Raw genomic sequence first — 27929 nt, 5'->3', positions numbered from 1 at the left:
TACCTTTCTCATTAAAATCTTTTATTCATAAGCAATAACAAAAATGGAAGCAAATCTTTCAAGACACAATCAGGTTTTAAAATATCTCAGAATCAACACAAGTAATGTGAGCTAATTAATTATGACAATGCCATATGCTCTTAACGAAACAGGTTCGATCTTGAAAGTAATTGGAATCATCTACAGCCCAAAATACAAAAACATACATAATACGAAGAAATCATTCCCCAAATTAATTCACTATTGCTTAACAGGGCACCAAGTGTGGGTGCTGACCTCCCCAACTTCAGATGGTTAATGAGGATTGAGCCAGTCACTGTGGCAATGAAAAGCAATAGAAGGAACCTGACAATTTTAATTCAATTTTGGGATAGAACTGAGTTCAAAATCCTCCTTTCTCTTCACAAATCATAAATTAATGTAGGACAATCTCAAGTCACCGTCACACCCCCATCCCATGCTGAACAGACAGATGTGCTCTCAGCCTACCACATGCATCAGGGAACGCAACTTATCTCAGGTCTTGCTCGTTGTCATCACACAGAGGCAGCAGTGGTGTGTTCCTGCAGACATTCTTGCTGCTCAGCACCGTAACTAACTGAGCTGCAGTAACATGTTTCTGTGTCTGCACCTTCTGTAAAGAACAAGCCTTGAAATGCCCCTGAGCATTTCATTGAAACGAGTGCTTAACGTTTCAGAATCTGTGCTGTATCAGAAGTTACATGACCTGCTGGCACAAAGTCAGAAATGCTAAACTCAAGCAGTGCGGGTGCAATGCACTGCTACAGGTTACTCTCATTATCTGCATAAGAATAATGCCCCAACGTGCCAGCTAAGTTCAAAAGCCAGCTGTATTACATGGTACGTACTTTTGTAAGACAACCTTGACGTGGACTGAAGCATACCAGTGCAGCTGCCGGAGATACTGCTGCTTTCAGGTATACACTCCATCCTTACACAGCCGCTGTGCCTCCTCCTAGAGGGAGGGACAGCAATAAGGCCAAAGTGCTACATCTAAGCCACTGCATCTTTCTTTCTCTGCAGCAAAGTATCAGATACTTGGGGTCTACAGAGGAGTCCTAAGTAAACAATCATTGCTTCTGATAATGACACAAGGAACACAGAGGTGATTTCCCAAGACAATTAAGAAGGTTGTAGAGTTGCTTGGAAAAGCCTAGACAAATCCATTATACTCTATAAACTCCCAAAATAGCTTTTAATCAAATTACTTTATTTCTCACAGACAAGCCTCCTAGAGCACGACTGCGCAGCAATGCCTACGACAGCACCAACTCGAGTTAGGGCAAAGACTCAAAGGGGTATCAAAGTGCGCTGTCTGAAGAACCAAGCGGGTGTCTGGTCAGTCTTACTGAACCAGGGGGAAGGGATGAGGATGGATCTATTGACTCACATTCAGGTCATCACACTAGTACAGAAGTGCCAAAGGGGGGGAAGAAGGAGTAATCACTGAATCACTGACTTAGGTTGGAAGGGACCTTAAGGATCATCGAGCTCCAACCCCCTGCAACAGGCAGGGCTGCCACCACCAGATCAGGCTGCCCAGGGCCCCATCCAACCTGGCCTTGAACGCTGCCAGGGATGACAATTTTCTCCCCTGCACTGTGGAATGGTTACAGAGCTAATCTGAAGTGACCTTTAGTGCTGCTGGGGTCTCAGCTCACTGGTCAAAAAACCTGCTCTCTGCTTAGCACAACCTCTTATCTGCAGTCAGTGCTTTACTAATTAACCTCACTGCCACTCTGATTGGTAGTGAGGGCTCATTTTCTCCAGTGACAAACAGCTGATGTTTGCCAATTCCAGATCCCTGCATAAGCAAATAATTGTTCAAGTGCTGAATTTCAAAGCAAGCTGAAAAATGTGTTATTTAAAATATGATTGCGCTCCAGCATTGCATAGTATTAATACTGCTAATGCTACCTAGTGCTTACACATCCAATGCATATATATATATAATGATCTGATATAGTTTTAACTGAACTTCTAACAGCTGTTTCCAGTTATTTGTTAATTATGTCACGACAAATTTGGACCAAATATTTCATTTGTCTCTACACTTGTGCACATCACTGCTTGCACATTCGGTCTCTTCTGCATGACCAAAAATCTCCACATTTTACAAAGAACCACTCTTTGTTTGGTCTGTCCTGTAAGACAGGGTGTCCCTCAGTTAGATTTCATTTGTTTCTTCAGTTTGGCAAGACCAATGAGACAGTCATCTCTCCATTCTCTTCTGGCACCGAGGTGTTTTGGAACAGCTGGAACTTTTTCAGACATCGCCTGAAATAGAAAATTTAAGAGAGAATCAGAACTTTGTGAGTAGTAAGCAGGATTGTTTTCCTGCTCTCGGGAATCATCAGATGCAGTAACGTTCAACACAAAGTGCAATGTAATCTATCAAAAGCTATAGGCCACCAATTCCTCATGTCTGACTGGAGATCAGTCAACAGACATGGGAAAAGTGCTCCCGTTGGAGAAGGTTGATCTGAAGGTTGCAGTGAAGGTGCCTACAGAAACACTGGTGCATCAGCTTCTTTTCCCCGTTTAGCCCACACAGCCACTGTCTCATCTTTTTGACAACAACCCTTTATGAAGTAGGAAGGAGGCCACCTGGCCTTTTATGTGGCTAAATACGTGCTCTAAGCCAAATCCATGTATGCGTATTCAAGGCTGTGGCTTCTCTTCTGGCTCCTAATAAATGTAATGATGAATACCATGTTTGTTGCAAATATTTATTTTAGGAGAGCCTGTTGCAATTTAAATGGCAGGGAAAGAGTTGTAACAAACCCAGAATTATGATTTTAGTTTTTAATTGGAAAATGAGGGAGAGAAATTAGAGCACTATTTCAGGATCTGAAGAGAAAAGCCTGAACAAACCAGTGGGTAACAACATTTGTAACTAAATGGGTAAAAAACCAACCCTGTTTCTGAGTGCATAAACAAAGCTGCCCAGATGTACCTGCTATCATTGAAATAAGAACAAAAGGCATTAAATGGAGGCCAGCTAGAATATTGGTAACAGATTTTCTTCCCAAGAAAAAATGGAGATAGAGATCATAAGGTCATCTTGGCCAAAACAGCAACCGAGGTCTTAGGTTTAAAGGTTAAGTGCTGAGAAGCTGAAGAAAACTTGGTGCTGCTCCCAATGCCTGGCAAGCTGCAGTCACTCCAGGAAAAATCAGTGGGAGAGACAAAAGAATAAGGTAAGAGATGTTCTACTCTTATGAGAAGATTCTTGCAAACCCATCTTTGGTGCTGATGACTTTAGATAATAGACACAGAAACAAATGCAGAAACAAAGACAGATACTGAAGTGGAATCTTGTATTCCATAAAGAAACCCAAACTGTTTCATCCTAATCAATAGCTTCTACTTGTGACAACTCTCAGTTGTTGATTGTTATAAGCAGACTGTGTTGTTTGGGCACAAAAAACACTCTTTCCCTTTTAACATAGCAGATGTTGAAACTGCATTAATATAAAAAGGCAGAAAAATGCTATGTTCCAGAGTGACTGTATATAGGGCATTAATCTGTGACAGTTAATCAAGATCAATTCATTACACATCCATGTTCTTTAGCAAAGTATTAAAAAAGACAACTATGAAAATGCAGAATAAGGAAATGGCAATCCTTTAGCTACTTTGTATGGATGCACATAATATCTTGCATGGTGAGTATAAACAAATTGTTGGATTTGAAACTTGAAAGACAAACTGGGTGCCAATACAGCATAGCACTTAAAACACATCTTATCTTTGTGCATATAAGCTATCTTACAGGACTGCTCACATGCTTAAGGTAAACATGCCTTTGTATGCGTTACAGACCACAGATCTACACAAACAACAACAGAACAGCTGGAGGAAGAAAACTACAGGGTTTATGCAGCAAGATGAGTAGGAGGAAAACAAAGGGAGGAAGGCTATTGTATAAGAAGAGAAACTTGGAGTTTTGCATGTAATGACAAAGGACGTAGCACAGACATGATAAGAAATTGTGTGAGAGATTTAATGTCTGTAACCCACAGCTGTTTAAAGCTGACTCCTCTGGCTAGTAATAACGTTACTCACCTGGTCATATTCCTTTGATGTATTTCAAAGTGCTCTGAAAAGGGACTCAGATAATCATACATTTTGTACTGATCTTTTCCCTCAAGGTGCACATTCAAACAAGAAACAGAGTACAGATACCTCTAACAGTAAATTGAAATTATACATATGTATAAGCTAACGTTCTTTGTTGTGAATGCCATTGCATTTATTGGCTCTATATTTACCTGACTGATCTTCTGCTCAGTTTCACCTGAAAATTCTGGAACCGGTCCAAAGGTGTTTAGAACAAGTTTCATACCTTCACGGTATCTTTCACAATAATTTGAAATACCTAAAATAAGAATGAAATGATCAGAAATTCCTACTTTAAATACAGTGTGCAAAACTGCCTGTGCTTAAGCTTTGTCTTAACTTAGAATCCAGAAAAGGTGAGCTCTTATGCCTAAGTCAGCTCATTACCACCAAGGAAAAATGGGTTTTATATGCTGCATTTTCATTAAGGTTCATGGAATAATCACTTAAGATACATCTTCACTACAAAACCAATAAACGTTACACACCAACAGGCAATGCTGGTGAGGGGTGCAGTACCTAACAGTGGTTATACTTGTATTTGTTACCTTAGACCAGAAAGCCTCCCCAGCTAGTGCACACAAGGAGTGCTCTCACCTCTCCTCTTCTCCTGCATTGTATCATTTGAAGCATCCCTCTTATGGGTTTTATTTAGTGACCTTGCAACAAAGCTCGAGGGGAAAGAGTCAAAGGCAAGGAAATCACCACATTGTGGTCTCCAGCGAAGGAACAAAGTTTGAGGAAGAATAGACAGATTCTTGCAAATCAGTACTTTGTTGCGCAACTGCGGATGACCGCAGGGATTTGGCTTTTATGATAACTGGACTATCTCTGAAGGTCAGTGAAGGCAGTGCTAGGGGAAATTGTGATCCACCTGACAAAGTGGAGCAAACACATTTTGCCATAAAGCTGGCCAATTTGACAAGGAAATTACATCAGAACACCTAACCTAACCGCCCTCTCTTTTAGTTTAAATCCATTCCCCCTTGTCCTATCACTACCAGACTGTGTAAAAAGCCGGTCCCCCCCCTGTTCATAAGCTCTCTTCAAGTACTGGAAAGCTGCAATGAAGTCTGCCCAGAGCCTTCTCTTCTCCAGACTGAACAAGCCCTGCTCCCTCAACCCGTTTTCACAGGAAAGATGCTCCAGCTCTCTGAACTTCTTCAGTACCCTCCTCCAGACCCAATCCAACAGCTCTGCATTTGTCTCGTGCAGGAAACCCCAAGCCTGGATGTGATTCACTTGCTGGGGCCTCACAGGGGCAGGGCAAAGGAGGATAATCCCTTCCCTCTCCCTGCTAGCTCCCTCTCTCCTCATGTAGCCCAGCATAAAGTTGGCCTTCTGGGCTGCAAGTGCACACTGCTGGCTCATGCCCAGCTTTTCATCCACCAGGACCCTCAAGCCCTTCTCCACAGGGCTGCTCTCAAGTTGTTCTTCCAGCCTGCACATATATCTGGGATTGTCCTGACCAAAGTGCAACACTTAGCCTTGTTGATTTTCATTAGGTTCATGAGAACCCAATTTTCAAGCTTTTCCAGGTCCCTCTGGATGGCATCCCTTTCTTCGTGCATCAGCTGCACCACCCAGCTTAGTGTAGTTAGCAAATCTCCTATTTAGAAGTAAGGATGTGGCGTGGAACCATTATCTCAGTGAAAACACTAAACTTGAGAGGGGAAGCTCTGAATATCCTGTAGAACCTTGTGATTATCCTCCTTTTCTGAGAAGCTCAGAGACAGAAGAATTTTTGCCCTTCATTCTCATTGTTATCTAACTATCAAAGCAAAGACAAAGCTATTGAAGACAAAGTAGTGATGGTCACCAACCATACGAGGGCTCAGGAGATTGTATAAACTGAGAAGCATGAGCTTAAACTCACCATGGTCTTATCCAACCACAAAACAAAAGAAAAACTAAGAGAGTACCACATGACAGAATGTATCCTAGGCCAAGTCATTAAGTACTCTCTTTCCCAAACAGCTTGCAGACAGTTCCCTGGAATGCAATAATTTGTGATATGAATACCATAAAAGTCACACCTGCCTAACCCTAAATGATTGAGCTTGAAGGTGGATGAAGGAACAGAAACCTCCAACTACTGGTAACCATGAATCATAAACTATTTAACACTTGTAGTGCTCAGCATACCTCATAGCCTGAAAGTGCTGAAGTACACACATTCCAAATGGCTTCTGAGGTCAGTAAGATTATGGAGAACACGGTTGTTTCTGGACCAATTGGTGGAAGAACTTTCAAAAGACAGACAATTTCATTAGGAAATGGGCGCTGACATTATAACAGCTGGGAGAACACATCCATTGCCTGAGAGTAACCAGGAAAGATTTGAGAGTACTGAACCCTTTTTAAAAAATGGATTAGAAACAGTATCAGAAGGAAGGAAACTGAGAAAAAGAGCAGCCTTCTTAAGTAGCTTGAACTCATGTCTCGTGCCAAGAGCATTCCTGTCAGTATTTTGTCAATCTATTTCCTTGTGTTATCCACCCATGGGGCACATCTGTTCCTACAACACGCTCTGGCATGTTTTGGCTTTCTCTAGCAGGAAAAAAAAAAAAAAAAAGAGGATATCTAGTCATATAGGTGTATCAGTGCACTAGTTACCTGGAAATTTTGTATTTTGTTCAATTATCTTGATTGATACGCAGCCAGAAACATTCAAGTTGTCTAGTGGGCTCCAAAATACCACTGATGGAAGCGTCAGAAATATTTGGGAAGAGAAGCATTAACTGCAGAACTGCCATGATCCACTTCTATCTCTTCCATTGAGAGAATAAGCAGAGATCATCCTCCTGCCTAAAAACTCTGCAAAGGACCACTGCTTCTAGGAATACTGCCATGTCCTGCCACTAGTGTAAAGGGCTGGTCTGTTACCTCCTAACAACTGGGTTCATAGACTTGCACCTGCAGCCAATCTGGAACAACCTACAGGGATATTCTAGATGACACTCATGCACCAACCACAGGAAGGTAGTATCTACATTCTACCTTGTTCATGTGAGCTTTTTCTTCAAATTTTGAAGAGTTTGAGCAAAACATTTGCCCCACATCATGCAACACTATAGAAAGTTCCCAGATACAGAAGTAGATGAGGCTGGAGTGCAGAATTATGTGGACACTTTGCAAACTCACTTCCAAATTACCAGAAAAGAAGAAATGGATTCAGTCAAATACAGCAATTCAAGCAAATCCACACAAGCAATTAGTAATTGAAGGAATGGTAAATGAAGCAGTGTCAATTACCAGTTATTCTGGTGCTTAAACAGCTGACACAGATAAATGACACCTAGACCAGTGCTGAAAAGTTTGGGATCAGTAACTTTCCTCAGGCTAATAGAAACATGCTCACAATCACCAGGTAAGCCTGGCAGTAACACTACAGATCTGAGAATTTCTGATTCTAGTGCAGTCAGGAGAAGGCAGGTGAGAAGTCTCTGTGTTATGAATGTATTTCAGGAGCCTCAGTTTAAAGAGAGAACCTTAATAGCTTGGGTAGAGGAATCTTTGGACTTGGCTGATTCGCTTACCCGGTGGATGTGAACTCCTGTGCTTGAGATGGCATTCAGAAGTTCACTCAGCCAGCTAATCTTACAAATTGAGCTCCTGGCAACTCATCTGCAGCTTGAACGAATCGCAACAGCTTCTGGGTGGGTGCATCTCACCAAGGCAACACAGACATGCCAAATGCAGGTTGGTTAAGACAATTCACTCATTGCATGCAATGTAGGAATGAAAAGAAGCCTTATGCAAAGCCATCAAAATAAGAAAAGCTATAAAACCAAAATGTTATGGATGTAAAGAGCAGCAACACTACAGTTCATCTCAACATCGTTGCTACAAGCAAGGCATGTACACTGCATGCCAAACAGGGGTGAATGCTCTGTGCAAGCACCTTTCAGTCTTAGGAGAAGGAAACACTGAAAGTTAGAATACATTCATGATTTCACTCAGAGGCAAACAAACAAACAAATACATTTCAAAGTAGCTACCTTGCACTCCCAGTGCAAAATCTCAGTGGAGCAATGCAATGTGTGACCTGATGCAAGTAAACATCAACCCTATGCTACTAGCTTTAAGAAGGCACTTGAACAATGGAAAATACTGTTGGAAAAGTCACTTTGCTTTGCAACTGCAAACTCAAAAAGACAAACATTTGATTCCAGGCCTTCAGACTTATGAGTTTCTTCAAAGGTCAGGGCTATAAACAAAGGTGGGTAAGAAAAGCACTTGACTGGAGCACAGGGACAAGAAGATGGGGGACAAGAAGATGGAGAACAAGTACTACAGAATCCCTCTAACTTTAATCCTTGTTGATACTCCCCAGGTAACACTTTTAGCTTGATGAATTAGACTCAATAAGCAGTATGAGACAAAAACAGGTGCACCCGGAAGCTGGAAAAAACAGGAGAAAGATGGCACATGAGGCCACCACCTTTCCATGCACCTAGTGCTGTGTCCCATCTTCAGCCAGGAAAAAAACTACATCTCCAACAAAAAAGGATAAGCAACTTACAGCACAGGGATAGCAATACTTTCCACTTGCCCACATGGCTTGCCATTCCTCTGTCTAAACCTCTCTCTTCCTTTTACACTCACCTCATCCATGTTGGAGAAAAGGGGCTGGGGGAGAAGGCAGACATTTTGCAGCAGACACCTGAGAACCATAACCACAGAACAGAAATACCCCCAGGGAGGGCAGGAGTTCCCTGAATATTCATCCCACCACATGTGGGAACTGTGTTTAAGAGGGGAAGAAGAGGAATGAATAACAAAGTGTTTAAAGGAGCAGTAGGTATGGATTACAGAGATGAAAAGGGGTACATCCCTGTTCCACCCAACATTTTTTGACTGTACAGTGTATTTACAAGAACAGGTTATCACAAGCCAGAGGAGGATGTTCATTCTCAGTTGCCCATATCTATCTTGCCCAAGAGGAAATGCAAGCCTCTTTTATACCAACTACATAGGAAGAATAAGATCCACTGCTGGTTTTCAAGGGCTCACCTGAAGGACTTCCACTGGTGTGGTACAAACATGGGTATTAGTGAAATGCCTCTAGTTGCATCATCAAGATGAACGGGACACTGAGAAACGAAAAGGAACTCTCGACAGGCATTTAGTTTAGAAGCATGCAAAAAATACTTTGCTGCCCTTAGAAGTTCTCTTCAGAGGTGGGGTCCTAAATACCAAGGCAATGGGATTAATAGGAAAAAAGAAGGTTATACCTGACAATATAAAAGGTAGGTTTGTTCAGGCATTATTATACGTAAGTATCTTCGAGTAACAGCTTATTGCATGCTAAGTCTTCTTTGTAAGAAAGGCAACAGGCATGAAGGCTGAAGGATGCGAGCAAATTAGCTTGGTAATCCAGTCTGGCAGGAAGGCACTGAAATACTTGCGAGAGAAAAAAGATAGAAGCATGAACTTGACTACTCTGAATTTGAACAACATATTCAGAAGATACATAGTGACTCAAAAAGAGAAGGAAAGATAGTCAAGCCGCTGACGCAACAGCATCAACAACTTGAGAAGGCTGGGGTGGGGTGATTCTAGCAGGTAAAATTTCAGAAGTGGTTGCACTTGTTAAGGCTGAAGATGATTATAGATAAGAACAGAAGAGGTGTACTTCAGGAATACCATGGAGGAATTTGTCATGGTTAGGGCATGTCCAAGTAAAGATGTTCCAAACTCTGTTTTGCTGAAAGAGGTATTATGTTTCTAGGCGTTGTAGGTTTGAAGAAAACCATCTGCATGTAATTCCACATAAAACAAGAATGTGTCTGAATGAAGAAACAGAGGCAGTCCTCCTTTTCTTTGATTTGACTACCTTAACTTGCAGAATTTTGCACCTTCTCCTTACTTGCTTGTAGCACAACAGTTTCTGAAATGGATTAAAGCCTGGTTTGTTCCAAAGGATGTGGCAATGAAAATAATGTACACTTTAGAACTAGCCAGCACATATGCCTACAGTAATTAAGATAAATGCTTGGCTATGTTTTGTCAAGTCAGGGGAGAAAAAAGATCTCCTTGCTTACAGTTATGGCTTATGATTCTCCCTCTTTTGTTTTGATGCTTTGTGCTTTTTGTACAAAAGAGCTGCACTTTTAAGGACCGTGAATCTATGCCCACTTCCATTCTGTTCATTCTGTAGACAACTACACAAATTTCACAATGAGGGCTAGGCAGAATAAGAACCTAGAATGGTGTTTTGATAAATGCAAGATAGCAAAAAAAGCAACACAGATCCTTCAACTTCCCTCTATCCAGCTCTTGTGCAAGTATTAGCAGGTTTAGACCAAGATTAAATTACAATTATAGCTCACTAAATAACACACTAATAAATTAATTGATCTAAAACAGCCAATCATTAAGTATACATGAAGAATTTTCGTTGCAGATATATGAAACACCATAGATTATGGCCTAGCTTCTGCTTTTACAGACCATTTTTTCCAGTGGTTTAAAAGAAAGTGACAGTTCAAGAACCAGGAGATAAAATCTCTTTGAGGCCAGACCCTCTTCAGTATATTTATGGGTAGGCAGTGGGAAACAGTTTCTGTCAATGAGTGAAGTTTGCGAAGATTATGTGGCAAATGTGGATGAAAGTATATTTTTATTATATTGGCACACATGCAAAGGGACACTGTGTCTGCTGACATAATCCCATAATAAGCAAACAGGTCAAGTGACACTACTCAATTCTATGGCTGTTGCTTGTAAAGGAAGTTAACAGCTTTTGTTGTGATACTGCCATGTGAAACGTAAGATGACAAAGTCAAAAGACAGCTTCCTGGGCTGCATTAAAAAAGGGGTGGGCAGCAGGAGAGGGAGGTGATTGTCCCCCTTTACTCAGCTCTTGTGAGGTCCCATCTGCAGCACTGCGTCCAGGCCTGGGGCAGCACAGGAAGGACGTGGAGCTCTTGGAGCGGGTCCAGAAGAGGCCACTAAGATGATCAGAGGGCTGGAGCACCTCTCCTACAAGGAAAGGTTGAGGCAACTGGGCTTGTTTAGTTTGGGGAAGAGAAGGCTCTGGGGAGACCTCATTGTGGCCTTCCAGTACTTGAAGGGAGCTTATAAACAGGAGGGGGAACGGCTGTTTACGAGGGTGGACAGTGATAGGACAAGGGGGGGATGGTTTTAAGCTGAGACAGGAGGTTTAGCTTAGATATCAGGAGGAAGTTTTTCACACAGAGGGTGGTGACACACTGGAACAGGTTGCCCAAGGAGGCTGTGGATGCCCCATCCCTGGAGGCATTCAAGGCCAGGCTGGATGTGGCTCTGGGCAGCCTGGTCTGGTGGTTGGTGACCCTGCACACAGCAGGGGGGTTGAAACTCAATGATCATTGTGGTCCTTTTCAACAGAAACCATTCGTTGATTCTATGAAATCAACACTCAATTTATTTATGTTTAAATGAACAATCAATATTAGAATGTTAAGTGATTTGAATGTGCTTTTTTTTTTGAAAAACAAAAAAAGGTCTGCCCTCATCCCTATTGCCATTTAGTTCTACAGTTACTGCTTCTGCTCCTTTTAATGACTTGATATTGTCACTTTATTCCATGTTGAAGACTGCTGGCTCACATCTATATATTCAAAATTTCTATTACTCATGCAGGGACTAATTGGTAATATAAGGTGGCCTAAATGACAACTTTTGTTAAGACTAGTTAAGAATATGCAGGAAAGGACACAAGAACTATCATGGAGGAAGCCCAGCATTAGCACAAAAGAGGATCATGGGAAGATTCTGATGTATGGCATCTCACATGAACACGACTTCAAAAATCAATAGATCAATCCTTGGAATATTATTTTTTTATCCAAAACCAAACAAAAACATCACACAACACTTAAGGCCTTCCAGGATCTCTCACAAATGTTCCTCTCACACTTCTTGAATCCCTACTACCTTCCCCACAATGATTAGCAGTGAGTTTAAGACTGTGGGAAGGCTAGAAAGGTAAAGATGTTGGGGAGGCTAATAGCAGTAGAGAAGATGTACCTATCTCCATTTCTCTCTACTGCTCAAAAATAGACACTAACTGCCACATTGAATCAGAAAGAGTAGTCCTGGGCAAGCGAGGTCCACTATTCTGTACTATGGGAACCAATATTGGGCAAAGAAGTTGGCAGTAGTACAGAACTATGACCGTAAGCCATTGTGTGTCCTGACATCAGCAACGCTGACAATTTTTAATGTCTTTGATGAGAGCAACAGCTTGAGTCATACTGCCAGCACATAAACAGGAGCAGCTCCAGACTCAGAGAATATTTGGCTGCCAGACTGGGAGTGAAGCAATACTTTTCAGGATCAAAGTTACTGAGTATACACAAAAAACACCTTGTTAGTAACTGTACTAGTTATTTGAGAGTCATTTTTAATTGAAAGAATCATAGAATGGCTTGCGTTGGAAGAGACCTAGCCTAAGATCAACAAGTTCCAATCCCCTGCTGTGGGCAAAGCTGAGCTGAGGCTGCCCAGAGTCTCACACAACCTGGCTTTGATCGTCTCCAGGGATGGGGTATCCATGGCTCCTCTGGGCAGCCTGCATCAGCGCCTCATCAATATCACAGTGAAAGATTTCCCCCACATCTGATCCACATCTGATCTGATCTGATCTCCTCTTAGTTTAAAGCCACTCCCCCTTGTCCTATCACTATCAGACTGTGCAAAACGTCTGCCTCCCTCCCAATTAAAATCTACTTATAAGTACTGGAAAACTGCAAAGAGGTCTCCCCAAAGCCTGTTCTTCTCCAGGCTGAACAAGCCCAGCTCCCTCACCCCATCTTCATAGGAGGAGAAGTACTTCAGTCCTCTGAGCATCTTCATGGTCCTCCTCCGGACTCAATCCAACAGCTCCACATTTTTCTAGTGCTTGGGGTCCCCAACCTGGTCACAGTGCTCCAGCTGGGGCTCACAAGGGCAGTGCAGAGGGCACTCTCTCCCTGCTGTCACCCCTCTTTTCATGAAGCCCAGGATGTTGTTGGCCTTCCAGGCTGCAAGAATTTTCTGCTGGTTCATGTCCAGCTTTTGGTCCACCAGGACCCCCAAACCCTCCTCCACAGGGCTGCTCTGAAGAAAATATTCTCCCAGCCTGTACACATATCTGGGATCACCATGACTCAAGAGCAACTCCTTGCACTTGGCTGAATTTCATTAGGTTCATGAGGACCCATTCCTCAAGCTTTTCCAGGGCCAGTATCACCTGCCCCACTCGGCTTGGTGTCACCAGCAAACTCGCTGGGAAGTACTCTCAATCCTGCTGCCTATGTCACTGATAAAGAAATGGAAGAACACCACTCTCAAGACAGTCCCTCTGGGGGACACCACTCATCACCATCCTCTACTTGGACATAAAGCCATTGATTACAATTACCAGGTTGCAACCATGCAACCAATTATTTTATTCACCAAACAAAATATAAAATATGGTAGATAAAGGATTCCCAAGAATGATTCAATATCTAAAATTGATTTAATTTTTTTCTGGTATTTAATTTTTTTTTTTTTAATGTTGTTATGTTTTAGTTGAGGCTGTTTAACAAGTTACTCTTTCAGAACCACATGCACATGGATGAACCCTCCAGAGGATGCTATGGCAGGTTAGTAGAGCTGGGTGCAAGGACCGGATGACTTTGGACTGCAAGACTCCAGGTAGACTGCTGTGATTAGGCTCATGCAATGAGCATATGTTCTGTTCAGTATGCTTTACTGACAGTAAGTCTGAAATCACTACAGAGAAGACTGAAAAGCTTCCCTCCTCAGAAGCTTTTAGGAAGACACCTCTACTTGGAGAGGGACATTTCCCTAGCAATGCACCAAACACAACTGAAAGCCTCTGCTAGAGAACCCGTAATATCACATTAATCTCACAATTGGCAAGTTAACCTCAAGAGACATAAATTTGTGTCAAGCAATCAATCAGCAAGGGGACATAAAATAACACTTCTAATTGCACACTAGTGTTTTATGATTCTGCTTTCTTATCTTTATTATTGTATCCTTATATGTCGCAGCAGTGCCTAAAAGATCCAGCAATGGGACAGGGTCTTACCATGTCAGGGACCACCGAGAAAAGGAAAAAGATACAGCACAAGTAAAAAACAAAAAATGTATTTAGCTAGGAAGTAAAGATCATTCATGCTTTATCAATTTGTTTAAATGCTTGTATTGCAAACCTGTGATTTTGATTACATTTTACGTAGCTAACTTTTTATTTAGCTTGGATTCATATGTACAATTTCCAGAAACATACAAAACCCATTTTTATTATGCAAGGTAGATGTTGGTCTACCACCTGATTGCTTTAACTAAATCAACTCTGTGTACACAGTATTTTGTGGGCAGAACTTGCTTCACTTTATGCTAGCCAGCCTAAAGCAAGCCAGCTCCAGCTGTATTCACACTGGATCTTAGCCTACAAATTCTGCAAAAAAGAGGAAGCCATCTACAGAAAGCAAGTTTCACTCACACTGTCTTCCTAACCCGCTGGGAGGTGCTCCCCCTACTCAGGGTCTATTGTTTCACAAGCCTTTTGGAGAATACAAGCACGTATGCTCATCTACATGGCCAAGAAACTAATTTTTCTGTCAACCTTCTCTCCTGCAGGACCACCTGTGATGTGCTTCTTTCTATCACACAGTAGTCAGAAAGTCGCTGTTTACACTGGACTATCAGACGAACTTTTAAAATATTTTCTTTTCCTGACACTCAGACAGCTCTGAGCTATGCGTACAGCAACGTCAGCAAAGCACTGGGAGAAATCTTAGAAAAATAAAGAACACAGGTGGTGTTTCAATTAGATTCAGTTTTCATCCAGTTGCTTACAACAGAATAGTCAGCATTCATTTCCTTCCATCTGATCTTAAATTTTATACGTGTTCCTTTTTTCATCATCAGTGTCTGAAGAGAAAAGTCATAGTAGCAGCAGACCTAATCCAGTTTGTTGTATAACATTTCCAGGGTCTTACACAATAGAAGCCTTTCCCCCGTTCATCTCATTTTAACCTACCTTCTGCATTAAGATGCATGGTTTCCAGAGGTCCAATAAACGCATATCGCATTCCCAGTCCATCAGACATCACAGTGTCTAGATCAGTAGGAGATATTACTCCTTCCTAAGTAGCAGGAGGAGAACAGGAAAATTTGTGAATGCTGAGTCTTAATGCAGAACTGGCTGCTTCTTGTATATAATTTAAAAGTAATTTTTAAAGAAGTACTAAAAATTGAGGCTAGAAATGTTTGCCAGAGAAGTGCAACTGTTACACAAGTTGTCTCATAGTTCACAATAAACATTAATTCGCTTTTTAAAACACATTATTAAGATCACTGCACTTCATAACCCAAATTCACTTTAAAAAAAAATGTATATACACTGCTTTTTTTTTTATTTATAATATCAACTGCCTGTACACACCAGTTTGTCTGATACTACTTACAAAAACTCATGTATTAAAATTAAACTGATCTGTTTATGTCAGCCAATGCATCTTTTGCTTAGAGAGCCAGAGAGCAACACAGCACGTGATCATGAAGAGTTTATACCAGAATCCAAGTTCTCTATCTGCACTTTCAAATATATAAGTTCTGACTGCATCTTGCAGCTCCCTTCGTGTTTTCTTAGTTCAGGGCTTTCCAAAATTAGTAGAATGGGGGAGCAGCACCAGTACTACCCTGAGGCCTCCTGAAAAAAAGGCTGGGACCAAATACGCAAGTAAAGCAGCTGCCACTCCTTCCCAAAAAACTCACTGAACATTCAGCCTGCCCAGCCTCAACCTGCCCAGGTTCTTGGGTTCATTGCCAGACTCAATTCTCAGAGCTGGCAGGACAGAGAGTATGAAGAATTTCTCCAGTTAAAAATTGAATGCTGTTGTTCCACCCACACTGCGTCATGTACAGGAAAGCCAACGCCACCATCAGGTTAGGGCAAGCAACATGAGCACTTATAAAAAACATGCCACTGTTTCACTACTTTACAGCTCTACTTAAAATATTTATTAAATGAAGTTGATTTTCCACTTACTAGGGCTGAAAAGATTATAACTTCTTGAAACTGAGCTTTATCTGATGTAAGAACTCACCCTCTATTCCCAAGGACACAAAAGCATTTCCTTCTGGTTGTTAAGGTGAGACAGATGTTGAACTGTTTCTGCTTTGCCTTGCTAATCTTTCTAGAGGTGTTCTCCCTACTCAGGATCTCTTGGTCCTTTTGGAGCTGCACAATACAAGTACACTAATCTGCTTGGCCAAGATATGACATTCTCTGTTAACTTTCCCTTACTCAGGACCACATCTGACACTCTCCTTTGCATCACACGTGATCAGCTAGAGTCCTGCCCTGCTGCAGACTTTGACATCTGAGATGGACATCTAGGTTCTTTGTGATCACTAGGGAGAGAAATGAAATCATCATCCTAAAGCATATATCTAGAATAGGTCAGATGAGTTGTGTTACAGAAGTGCCTAATTGTCCTCCCCCACTGAAAAATGAGTAAGGAGCTTGGAACTCATCAACAACTACATTGTAGAAACCTCATCTTAAACAAATTGAATCCCATCTACAGTGTCTTCCTTTGCTTGTCAGCCACATCATTTATTGTTACTTTAAAAGAAAATGGTAAGCCAAGAACCAAATTAACTTTCCCAGCTGGCCAAAGAAATAAAGTTTTACCATCTCAAGTTGAAATAGAGCCTTTTATAAAATTCAATCCCAAGTCTCAATCTGTTAGTAGGGATTGCTCCTAACAAAACTAACCCTGGTTGAATCACTGTCACAGGTGACTTTTGAAATCTATCTTGAAAACAAAAAGATAACATGATTACCACAATCAACCCACTGTATTTGCAACACACAGCTCTGGCAACAATTTAATTAGGCACACAATGGCAGGGATAAGGAAGCGTTATTTTTTTCAACAAGTAAGGCACAGGCATAGTAACCTACTTAGAGGAAAATAAGGTCTGTGCAAAGACATGACTATGTGCAAGCCTCAGCGTTCGAGTTACAGAACCAGTGTTCATTTCATAAACAAAGCTTTCAGAAAATGCACAGTGCCTTTCTCCTGAAATGGCAACACAACTTCTCTTAACAAGAATACCAAAGTCAACAAAAGCAGTCTTCTGCTTAGAGTGCTTCATCCAAACAATGAGTTACACTGGTGAAGTTGTGCTTGATGACTTTTTTCTTTGTTTGACATGGATTTGTGGACAAAAGATTAACCACAAGTTCCATATAAGCAGTGAACCACAGTAGCAGTTAGTATTATGCTTATAGCTTTTTTTGTTTGTTTGTTTTTTGAAGTTAACAGGCTCAAAATGAAACTCTTAAAATATTTTAGAACCAATGTAAATCATTTTTCAAATGAAAAAAATTATTCCCTTCTTCTGATAATAACTTCCTATTATTCTTACAAGTGAGCTCACCTTTTCTTTGCCATACAGCCTCTCTTAAAGAAAAGCCTTTTGCTTTTTTCAGTTCAGAAATGAAAAACACATAAACGAGAAACAAGTTTGACTGTCTTCCCCTAGGGGATAACTACTCCCACTTATGTTCAGATCATAAGTTGGTGGAATGAATCAGCAGGGTGGGTGCAAGGTCAGCGAGGTGTCTTCCACAAAGACTGGTGTTTATGCTAAGAAGTAAGCAAGAAAGTCTTCCAACTCTGTTTCAGTAAATCTAGGTGTGAAACAATTCTCCTAAGGGGATTTTTCATCCTCTGCATAACCATTCCTGTAAGCCTTTCCCTTAAGCACTGCTGAAAGAGAAGAGGAGGTATGTTAAAACTAAAACCTTGTTCACCAGAAGCCGACTTTCACAGCTACAGAATTAAAGAACTTAATTTAAAACAGAACTAACAAAATCCTCAGCAAGTCCAATGGCCAGTCAAACATCAGGATCCAGACTATATCAGGATACCTCAGGCTGCTTATGACTCTACTTATATTCCACAGTCCTACATCCCTGGAGATTTTACCCAGTTGTGATGCTACAGTATTATCCTGCAGTATTTCGCTGGTGCTCCTCATGAGGCAGGGGCCCAGTTCTCCTTTCCAGAAGTCTGTGGTGGTTCTGTGGTCTCCACCTCACTTTTAGGCCCTGACCAACCTGCTTGGTTTTAATCAACAGCCTTTAACATCTCTGAGTCACACCTGCATCTCAACTTCTGTCACTGACTTGGCATTGTAATAATATAAAACATGGCACGGACAAAAAAAATATTTTTTCTACTGCTACCAATTCACTACATTCTCCAAGTAACCGCAACATGCATGGTGAGTTATCCTGGACTCTGCTGACCACAAATTCCATCTCCAGATCTGTCATTTTATCTTCTGAATTTCCCAAGATCCTGTCCTTTTTCTCTGCTTGCTGCTAATATATTTGCTCTCTCTCAGAAGCATTTGTTACACCCCTTTCTTCCCTATCACTTCAGTCAAGTAAGCCCCTTTGATCCACACCCTGATCAGATCTGGTCATTCAAAGCATATGAATTTTCTCCTAGATCTCTCTACCAGGTCTCTCCTTCTATTTCATCATGTCTGAGGAATCTGTCGTCCTGCACCATTCACATCTTCTCACTCCATTGGCCCTATATTCTTCCACAACACTCTCACACACTTTACCCTGTAAGAACCTCTTTAGGATCAACACTGTTTTTCTCCCTGGGCCTTGGAACTTCCTTTTACGATATCTCCTTTTTATGGAACACCACAGCTACGTCTTTAAACCCCCACCTTATATATGATTTTTTTTTGTAAAGGTATTCTGAACAATTAATGCAATTAATAGTAACTAATTTGGAACTGTGAAATTTAGAAAATCAAATTCTTGTCAGTATTTAAGGACTTCCAAGCTAGTCACCTGAGAAGGAAGATGTACTTAAGTTAGGCACTGAAGCCAATGCACATTCTTGCTGTGAAAACGGATTTGGATGCCCCGTCCCTGGAGGTGTTCAAGGCCAGGTTGGATGGGGCTGTGGGCATCCTGGTCTAGTACTAAATGCAGGGATTGGTGGCCCTGCCTGTGGCTGGGAGGGGAGGGGGGAGAGGGGGGTTGGTGATTCATGATCCTCGAGGTCCCTTCCAACCCAGGCCATTCTGTGATTCCGTGTGTGACTGTGAAAATGAACAGAATAGACACACAGCCAAGCTATGACTGCCTATTTCCCAATAGATTAACGAGAAAAATCTTAAATAGCAGTGCTGCCAGTTCTCACGGTCTATAGTCTCCACTATTATCACTTAAAAAACAAAAACAAAAACCAACACCATTTTTGTAGAAAGGTGTATGAAAGCAGTACCAAAAGCTTATACAGAGAAAAACAAATAATCTTAAGACACGTATTGCATCATTCATCTTGCAAACTGATTTTAGCAGGTTCTTAGAAGCAGCTGGAACTCCTAAATGAGATCAGGGATGAAGAATTGCCATGTTCTCCTCACTGTTTTTCCTGCTGTCTTTCATCATCCCCTTAAAAATTTCATCTGATGCTCAGAAAAATATTTTACCATGCAAAGCTTCCAATCAGCAATTCACAGTAAAAGGGCATTCCCAGATCATTACATTCAGGTTTGTGACTTCCAGTCTAATGTGTTGCTGAAACTGCATAGTTGTTACTTTCTGAACCAAGTCAACCAAAGCTATCTTCAGAACAAAGAAAAGTCCAACTATTTATTTAAAACTTCTGAAACATAATCCCAAGCTACTCTTAAAGGTACAAAAATAATAGCGTCAGTAGTGCACTGGATGCTTTCCAAGCAAATAGAAATTTGCTCTCACAAATTACAAACACGATCAGATATACCAGTGGTCACTGCCAAAAGAAGTGTGAGAAAGTAAATAAATGATAACAGGGAATAAAAAAGAGGAAGCAATCTGAGATACTCTTCTGCTATTGGTTACAGGCTATTTTCCTAGCTCCAACCTTTTAATATCAAAATACAGAATTGAGAAAACTAGGAAGATTAGAGCAATAAGGTTCTTCATAGTCATCATACCATGTCTCTTAGTCTCATTAAAACAAGCTGCGCAACTAAAGAATTAAAAATACAAGTAAATAACTTTCAAGAACTTCAGTTTCGTACATACTAGATAGTCCTGTGTCCTCCAGAAAGTTCTCAGACACGAGACCTTAAATAGACAGACATGGAAACAGGCAACTGGAATCTTCCCTGTATCTGCATTTTCAGTGAATAAATGTGGAGCATAAGACAAACAATCAATGCCAAAAGTTTCTGCCACATTCACTGGCACTGGTCAAGCGTTTCTAACTTGGGAGTCAAAACAGTGTTCAGTAAGACTTCTTTTCATACAGAAGACCAACTGAGATCCAAAATGAAACATCTCATTGCAGCACTCTTGCTTCAAAGGAGAGCATTCCTACTTATAGGCTTATAATGAATCTATGGCCTTTGTTACCAAGTTCTTAGAAAGTTAAACTTCTGTATTAAAACCACTTTTCAAACCATCTGCTTGGCCACAGTTCTCAGCATTCAACTGTACCCTTTTTATGCCTCCAAATCTATCTTCATTCTTTTACTTTCCTGCAATTGGTATCCAAATTTCCAGGTCTTCTAATTTTTCACCATTTTAAGTGCTTGCCATTCCCACCCTTTGCCAAGTCCTGCATTCACAGCACTTGATTTGGGCCCAGGTTCAAAATCCCAGCCCGTGCATGCTCTTGGGGATCTCAACACCTTCAGCATTCTAATATCCAAGCACCTGAATTCTAATATCCAAGTTTCTCATTGCTAATTTCACAGGATCACTAAGGTTGGAAAAGATCTCTAAGATCATCCAAGTCCAACTGTTCACCTATCACCAGTATTTCCCACTAAACTCCGTCCCTCAGTGCAACATCTAAATGCTTCTTGAACACTTCAAAGAATGGCAACTCTTCCACCTCTCTGGGCAGCCCACTCCAGTGCCTGACCACTTTGAGAAGTATTTCCTAACATCCTGGTGCAAATTGATGCCACTGCCTCTAGTCCCATCGCTAATTACATGCAAAAAGAGACCAACTCCCACCTCACCACACTCTCCCTTCAGGCAGCTGTAGGGAGCAATAAGGTCTCCCCTGAGCCTCCTCTTCTCCAGACTGAACAATCCCAGTTCCCTCAGCCGCTCCCCATAAGCCTTGTCTTGGAGGACAACCAGACCCTTCACTCCTTCACTGCCCTTCTCTGAACACACTCCAGGGTCTCAGTGTCTTTCTTGTAGCGAGAAACCTTGCTCTAAATTATGCTGTGCTCTCTGCTCCAGCATCCATGCCCTTGTGCAATTTGATCACCATGCAGAGACTGAGCCTGATCCCAAGCTGCTGATAGGGCTCCCTCAGATTTCTGGCTGTGCTAACAGCCTTTTCTATTCTTAGGCCTACGTGGCAGAATTTGATGAATCCAATGCACAATCCAGCAAGCAGTTACACTTAATGCATGAATTCAGAATAAGCAGTAAAGGCTTTGGGGTTGCAGTGCTTGCTTTCTGTGCAGCTCTGTGTTCAAATGTGCCTCACTAGGCAACACAATTGTAGCTTTGTATCAGAGTCTTCCTCCTGTCGTGTGACTCCTGCCTCATGCCTCCCTCACACATCTCATCACAACACTGCTGAAGGAAAGAGGCTAGCTGTCAGTACCAAGCTACGGTCAGGAACAAAAACATACCCTGCAAGCTGTTCAGTATATTCTTGATAAAGATTTCCAGATTAATGCTATTAGCACAGCTGCACCTGCATATCTATCACCAATACCCTTTTAATAGCATATAAATACCAAAAGTTTCAACTAGTTCCTGGGATAAGCAGGATCAGCTGACTAAAATACAAAAAGGAAAGAAGTGGACTGTTATGAAAGTATATCTGTGCAAGCACGTGTGTGTGAGACTGCTCTCCCTCCTATGGCTATAAATGTTTGAGTGAGGACCCAGATGAGAACTTGCAAGTTCATACCTTCCAAGTCCTCACAGACAGACAGTTATTAGCATACACTAGCTGATTTAAGATCTCTTCAAGTGGATTCAAAACAATTAAAACCACTGCTGTGTTTCTCTCCTGGTTCATACACGGCACTTATATCCAGACTATTTGTGTCCTTGCTATATATCAGTGAATTTATACAGAACAGTGCAAATATAGCAACTCTCCATCAACAATGTATTTTTCCCCAATTACTCACCATATTAAAATTCTAAGAAGACTTCAAACAGAAATATGAACACCGATCAGTTTATGAAAAGTAACTGTAGGCACACAGATACTTGCTCAATTTACAGCTAGTAATGGAACAAATGTGCTTGAAGTTACATTTTATGGCTTTGTTTCGTTGTTCTTTTACAACAGTCAAAAGCAGTATACAACTATTAGCATTAAAATCCCAATGGTTTCATAAGCAACCTCATAGGAAAGACTTTGTTCTGCATTCAAAATATCTTAGATTGCCAAATCTAATACACAAGATTTACCTATCTATCCACAAAAGGGTTAATAATAGGATAATTTTGGCCAAGCAGAGTTTGTTACCATTACTACCAATAAAATTTGAAAATTAACTTCCATCCACAATTCAAGTAGTAAAAACTTCTGGTATTAGAGAGAATCAGTGTGGATTTACACAGCAACAAAATAAAAACACTGAGTAAAATTGTAATTTTAGGAGCCTCTCAAAGGTTGTAGAAGGCTGATGTTTTCACAACATTTTAACTCCAATGATAAGGACTAAAAAGTGACTTAGAAGTCCAAACCAAGAAATATGTTCTTCCTCACTTTGAAAGCAGAAAGCACCAAAAGTACATGACTTAAAGTAACTATGTTGGCAGTGGAACAGTAGGAAGATACCTGGGTGATTTTTCCCTCCACCAAAGGGGCTGCGTAGCCTAAAGTCACACAGCTGAAACTACACACCTTTGATATCTGTTTTCTGTCTAGACTTTAATCATGAAAATGAAACTAAACTTGTTACAGTTGAAATGAGTTATTTGCTTCAAACGCAATAAAATTAAACAAAAACAGAGCAACTTAGAAACTTAGATGACTATCATTACCTGTTAGTGCTTGAAGTACTATTCTGTTACTTTTAATATAATACCACCCACATGAAATCATCCATAAAGGTTTATACTGAAGGCACAGGTTCATACTAAATATTCACCTCAAGTCAGTACACTCTTTTTTTCTCATAACAGCCCATAAAGCATGCTTATCTTTCCATAACTAAAGAGCAAATACAGTCACACTTACAACCATAAATGCTGTATGTTAGTATTACCTCAGTTTTAAGATCTTTATCTACATGTGTGAGTACAGTTCTTTTGAACAGCTTGAAAATAAACAGAAACAATTCAACAGAAAAGCCAGCCATACTCTGCCAGTTCAGTCTCTTCCCAACAAAATACCACCAGTGTCATAATTCAGCTACTTCTGATGAAAGATCAGACTTTGTAGCACAGAACATGCAACGTGGGAAAAGATGAAGTGACACAAACAGATGATACTCAGCTAAAAGTCAGAATGGAAGGAGGAGAAATCTGTCTTTACCTACAAGTATCGAATGACCGTTGAACCTGAGTGCAATTCTTTAAAGGCCAAAGAGAAGACCATTTAAAATAATTTTAAAATAATCACTGTAAAATAAGCCAGCAACATTCAGAAAATAACAGGAAGTAATGAGACAACCTAGAAAAAATGAAATTCAGCATTTTGACTTCAGAGCTTTTAACATTGTTCTTTTGATTGTCTTGAAAATCGTATTCTAAATAGAAAGTAGAATAAAGGACATTTGTTAAGACCATGCACTTTGTTTTTCACAAGCTTTGTTATTTATTACCAACATCACTTCCTACTGCTCTTAATTTATGTGCTAACTTTAATTTTTGTGTACATATGGTACAGGTTAAAAAAAGACAAATTGATAGGACATTTAAATATACAATCCCACCTGTCTCAACAAAGCGTGTGTAGAAATGGGAAAAAACATATACGTACACCCACAAGTCTCCAGGCTTCACTTATCACTGCATACTGGAGTCGATTCAGAACAAAGCCCTCAATTTCTCTGTTTAATTTGACAGGCGATTGTCCAATCTTCTTCATCAGAGCATACGTTCTCTCTGTAACAGAAGGATCCGTCTCTGGATGTGGAACTATTTCAACCAGTGGCACAAAGTAAGGTGGATTTACCTGAAGAAGAAACACAAAAGAAGAATGTCAACAATCTACAGACTAAGAAAACGAGTTAATATAAAGCATCTTTATAGCTATCTAATAATATGGATATTTTCCAGTAAGCAAGGTAAGTCCGATCTTTAGAGCCTGAGCAAATTCACCAATTCAGTTAAAAAAATAATACAACTGAATTGATCTCCTATCATTAAATCTAGCAAAGTTTATGGAGGTACAGTAAGAACAAGAGTAGCCAAACAGCACTAGAAGACTTCATACTGACTGGAACTAATGGATCTTTTTCCAATATTCAGATTGTTTTTTGTTGTAAAGCAACCACCACCTGTCTTCCCCAAAGAAACAAGGCATTTCCTTTTAGATAGTCAGGAAATTTATAACAAAACTATTCCTACAAACCATTTGTGCAATACAACACAAGCTGTTGCCAGCCCAGCCCCATAAATATATGCTAACCATATAAATAGATATCACATAAAATATACTTTCCAAAAAGCCATAGAACAGGTTACCTTCAAACACTGTACCTGCTATAAAAAAAAGCAAAAAGACAAATACTATCCTTCCCTGACTCTTCTCAAATTCTATTTCTTATCAGGTCAAGACCTCCTAGGAACACCTCTGACCTCTTCAGGTCAGTATTGCTGCAGTAGACAATATTGCCTCCTTTGAGAAGCAGCAGTCCTTACACAGCCACCTTAAAGCCTTAAATACAGCTCTTGTACTCATTTCCAAGTAACAGACAGATGTAACTAATGATTAAGTGACCTGCAGAAGTAACAGTCACATTTAAAGGATGGCACTTAAGCACTGATTATTTCACCATGCTCCTTTATGGACAACTGCTCTCAACTCCGCTTATGCAAATGTAAATACAAGACTTAATCACAGCAACATGTAAGCAACCCTTCCTCTGCGTTGTTGGTTTTCTCCCCTCTTTTCAGCATTTACAAGCTTCTTTTAGAGTCTGACCAGCACACGACCTGCTGCATGGTCATGTCTGCCCTAATGCAACATACTTCTTTCTCTTCGGCAGTGCCACCACAAATCTCTGCGATGTGACAGATGCCATTACAGACAGAGGTGCTGGGCAATTCAGCAAGGCCTGAAGCACTACAAGCACCAGAAAGCTCTCTGAAGGCTTTTCTAACTCTTAGGTACATTGCAGTATTTCTTCAGAAGAAAGACAGGTTAACTCTTAAGCCAGACTGAGGCCAATACAAATCTCTTCCAAGATTACTTTTGACAGAGATCTTATTGAAATATTCTATTTCACGGACTTGGCATAGCGAGTGCATGGGTGTGTTAACAACCATGCTGAGGAAACTGAGAAGGACAGTTTTTGTAAGAGTAGATAGTAGATGCTGGTAAAAACCAGAAGTGGTAAGACAGATTAAATTTATGGGGACAGAGGAAAAAATTCCTAAAAATTAGAAAGGAAATGAGGAATGCGAAGCCATTCTTAAGGGAGCAGGAGAGTTTACCTTACACAGCTTAACAGAATGAAAGCTAAGAAGGGATATGGTAAAGTAAACACACAGAATTAGACAAGAGAAGTGACATAACTACACAGTCTAAACAAACAACAAATGAATTTTAATGACTGTTAATAAGATCCAAATAGAACAGAAAAGCAATTTCAGATAGAAGCAGTCACGTAGGGAAAGTCATGCCTGACAAATCTGGTGGCCTTATATGATGGAGTGATGGCATTGGTGGACAACGGAAAGGCAACTTTTGTCATCTATCTGTACTTCTGCAAGGCCTTTGATACGGTCCCCCACCCATCCTTATCTCCAAATTGGATAGATGTAGGTTTGATGGGTGGGCTATTCAGCAGATAAGGAATTGGCTGGATGGTCGCAGCCAGAGGGTTGTTGTCAACAGTTCCATGTCCAGATAAAGGCCAGTCACCAGAGGCGTCCCCCAGGGATCTGTCTCGGAACCAGTACTCTCTAACATCTTTATCAATGACATAGATGATGGAACCAAGCACATCCCCACCAAGTTTGCTGATGACACCAAGCTAAGTGGTGCAGTTGACAGAATAGAAGGAAAAGAAGCCGTCCTGAGGGACCTTGATAAACTCTGAAAGTAGGCCCCTGTGAATCTAATGAGGTTCAACAAAGCAAAGTGCAAGGTTTTGCACTTGGGTCTAGGTAATCCCATACATGTAAACAGACTGGGAGAGTAACTCTTTGAGAGCAGCCCTGCTAAGGACTTAGAGGTTCTGGTTGATGAAAAACTTAACATAAGCCAGAGCATGTGCTTGCAGCGTGAAAGGCCAATGGTATCCTGGGTGACCAGTAGGGCAAGGGAGGCAACTGTCCCCCTCTGTTTTAATGAAGTCCCAGCTGGAGTACTGCATCCAAGCCTGGGGCCCCCAACACAGGAAGGATGTGGAGCTTTTGGAGAGGGTCCAGAGGAGGGCCATGAGGATGATCCAAGGACTAGAGCACCTCTTCTATGAAGACAGGCTGAAGGAACTGGCCTTGTTCAACCTGAAAAAGAGAAGGCTGCAGGGACATACCATCGCAGCCTTCCAATATTTAAAGCGAGTTTATAAACTTGAGGGAAATAAACTTTTTACATGGGTAGATAGTGATAGGACAAGGGGAACGGTTTTAAACTAAAGGAAAGGTGATTTAGATTAGGTTTCAAAGGGAAGCTCTTTACTGAGAGATTGCTGAGGTGCTGGAACTGGTTACCCAGAAGGGTTGTGGATGCCCTGTCCCTGGAAGTGGTTGGGTGGCCCCAGGTTGAGTGGGGCCCTGAGCAATCTGATCTAGTACTTGATCTAGCAGCTGGCAGCCCTGCCTGTGGCAGGAGGGTTGGAACTTTATGACCCTTGAGGTCCCTTTCAACCAAAGCCATTCTATGATCTTTGTCTTTTTTATTTTCCCTTCTTTTAATTAAAAGAGGATTTTTTTTAAAAAAAAAAAAAGCAGTAGATTATTTGGACAGAATCCTTCTGATCAGTCACCCCAAGGCAAAAAGGCAGTGGTGGAAGGGTGTCAGAAAGGAACAGCTCAAGCGTTCTGACTCTGCAGCATTAGGTTGTTATAGAGATCTCATAGTAAAGCAGCACTGTGAAAAGAGCACAGGGAATTTTACGGGTTGGTCAACAAAACAAAACATACTTCCTGTATTCGGAGACCCAGTAGCTGGAATAGCACAACAATATCAGTGCAAGATTTGAAATGGTAGGTATCTTGAGCTAGTGGTACAAAACATACATGCATATTGTTGATTTAGTATACACTGTTGCTCACAGAATGATGAAACTAAAGCATTACTGAAAATTCAGGCCATGTACACAAAATATCCTCTAGTCTCTCTCAGTCTGCAAGAAATAACTTGGGATGCCGTTAAATTAAATACTTCCAATACCATTATAAGAACAGTACACTCCATCATACTTACAGGATGTGACACAATACACTGCTTAACATGTTTAAGGCCAGTGAACAATTTGCTGGGTAAGAGACAAGAGGTTGAGCTGCTCAAGATAACACTGTTATCAACAATGAGATCCAACTGACTGAAAATCTTCTTTTTCAGTTCCAGGTTCTCAGGAACACATTCCTGAAATAAGAACAT

General features: G+C 40.9%; 1 protein-coding gene across 1 annotated transcript; it reads right to left on the bottom strand.

The window, feature by feature from the left end:
• Positions 1–27929, bottom strand: CRYL1 (crystallin lambda 1). The gene is made up of 5 exons (XM_042839162.1): positions 27753–27929; positions 24135–24329; positions 15170–15275; positions 4296–4402; positions 1–2298 (listed from the first exon to the last, which is right to left on the bottom strand). The coding sequence occupies exons 1-5, from the start codon at positions 27927–27929 to the stop codon at positions 2185–2187; spliced, it is 699 nt and encodes a 232-aa protein (XP_042695096.1). The 3' UTR covers positions 1–2184.

The sequence above is a fragment of the Centrocercus urophasianus genome, unplaced genomic scaffold (genome assembly GCF_019232065.1).
Source record: "Centrocercus urophasianus isolate 14NV4802_14NV808 unplaced genomic scaffold, USGS_Curo_1.0 seq_9, whole genome shotgun sequence".
Lineage (NCBI taxonomy): Eukaryota > Metazoa > Chordata > Aves > Galliformes > Phasianidae > Centrocercus > Centrocercus urophasianus.
This window is presented reverse-complemented; position numbering and strand designations above follow the sequence as displayed.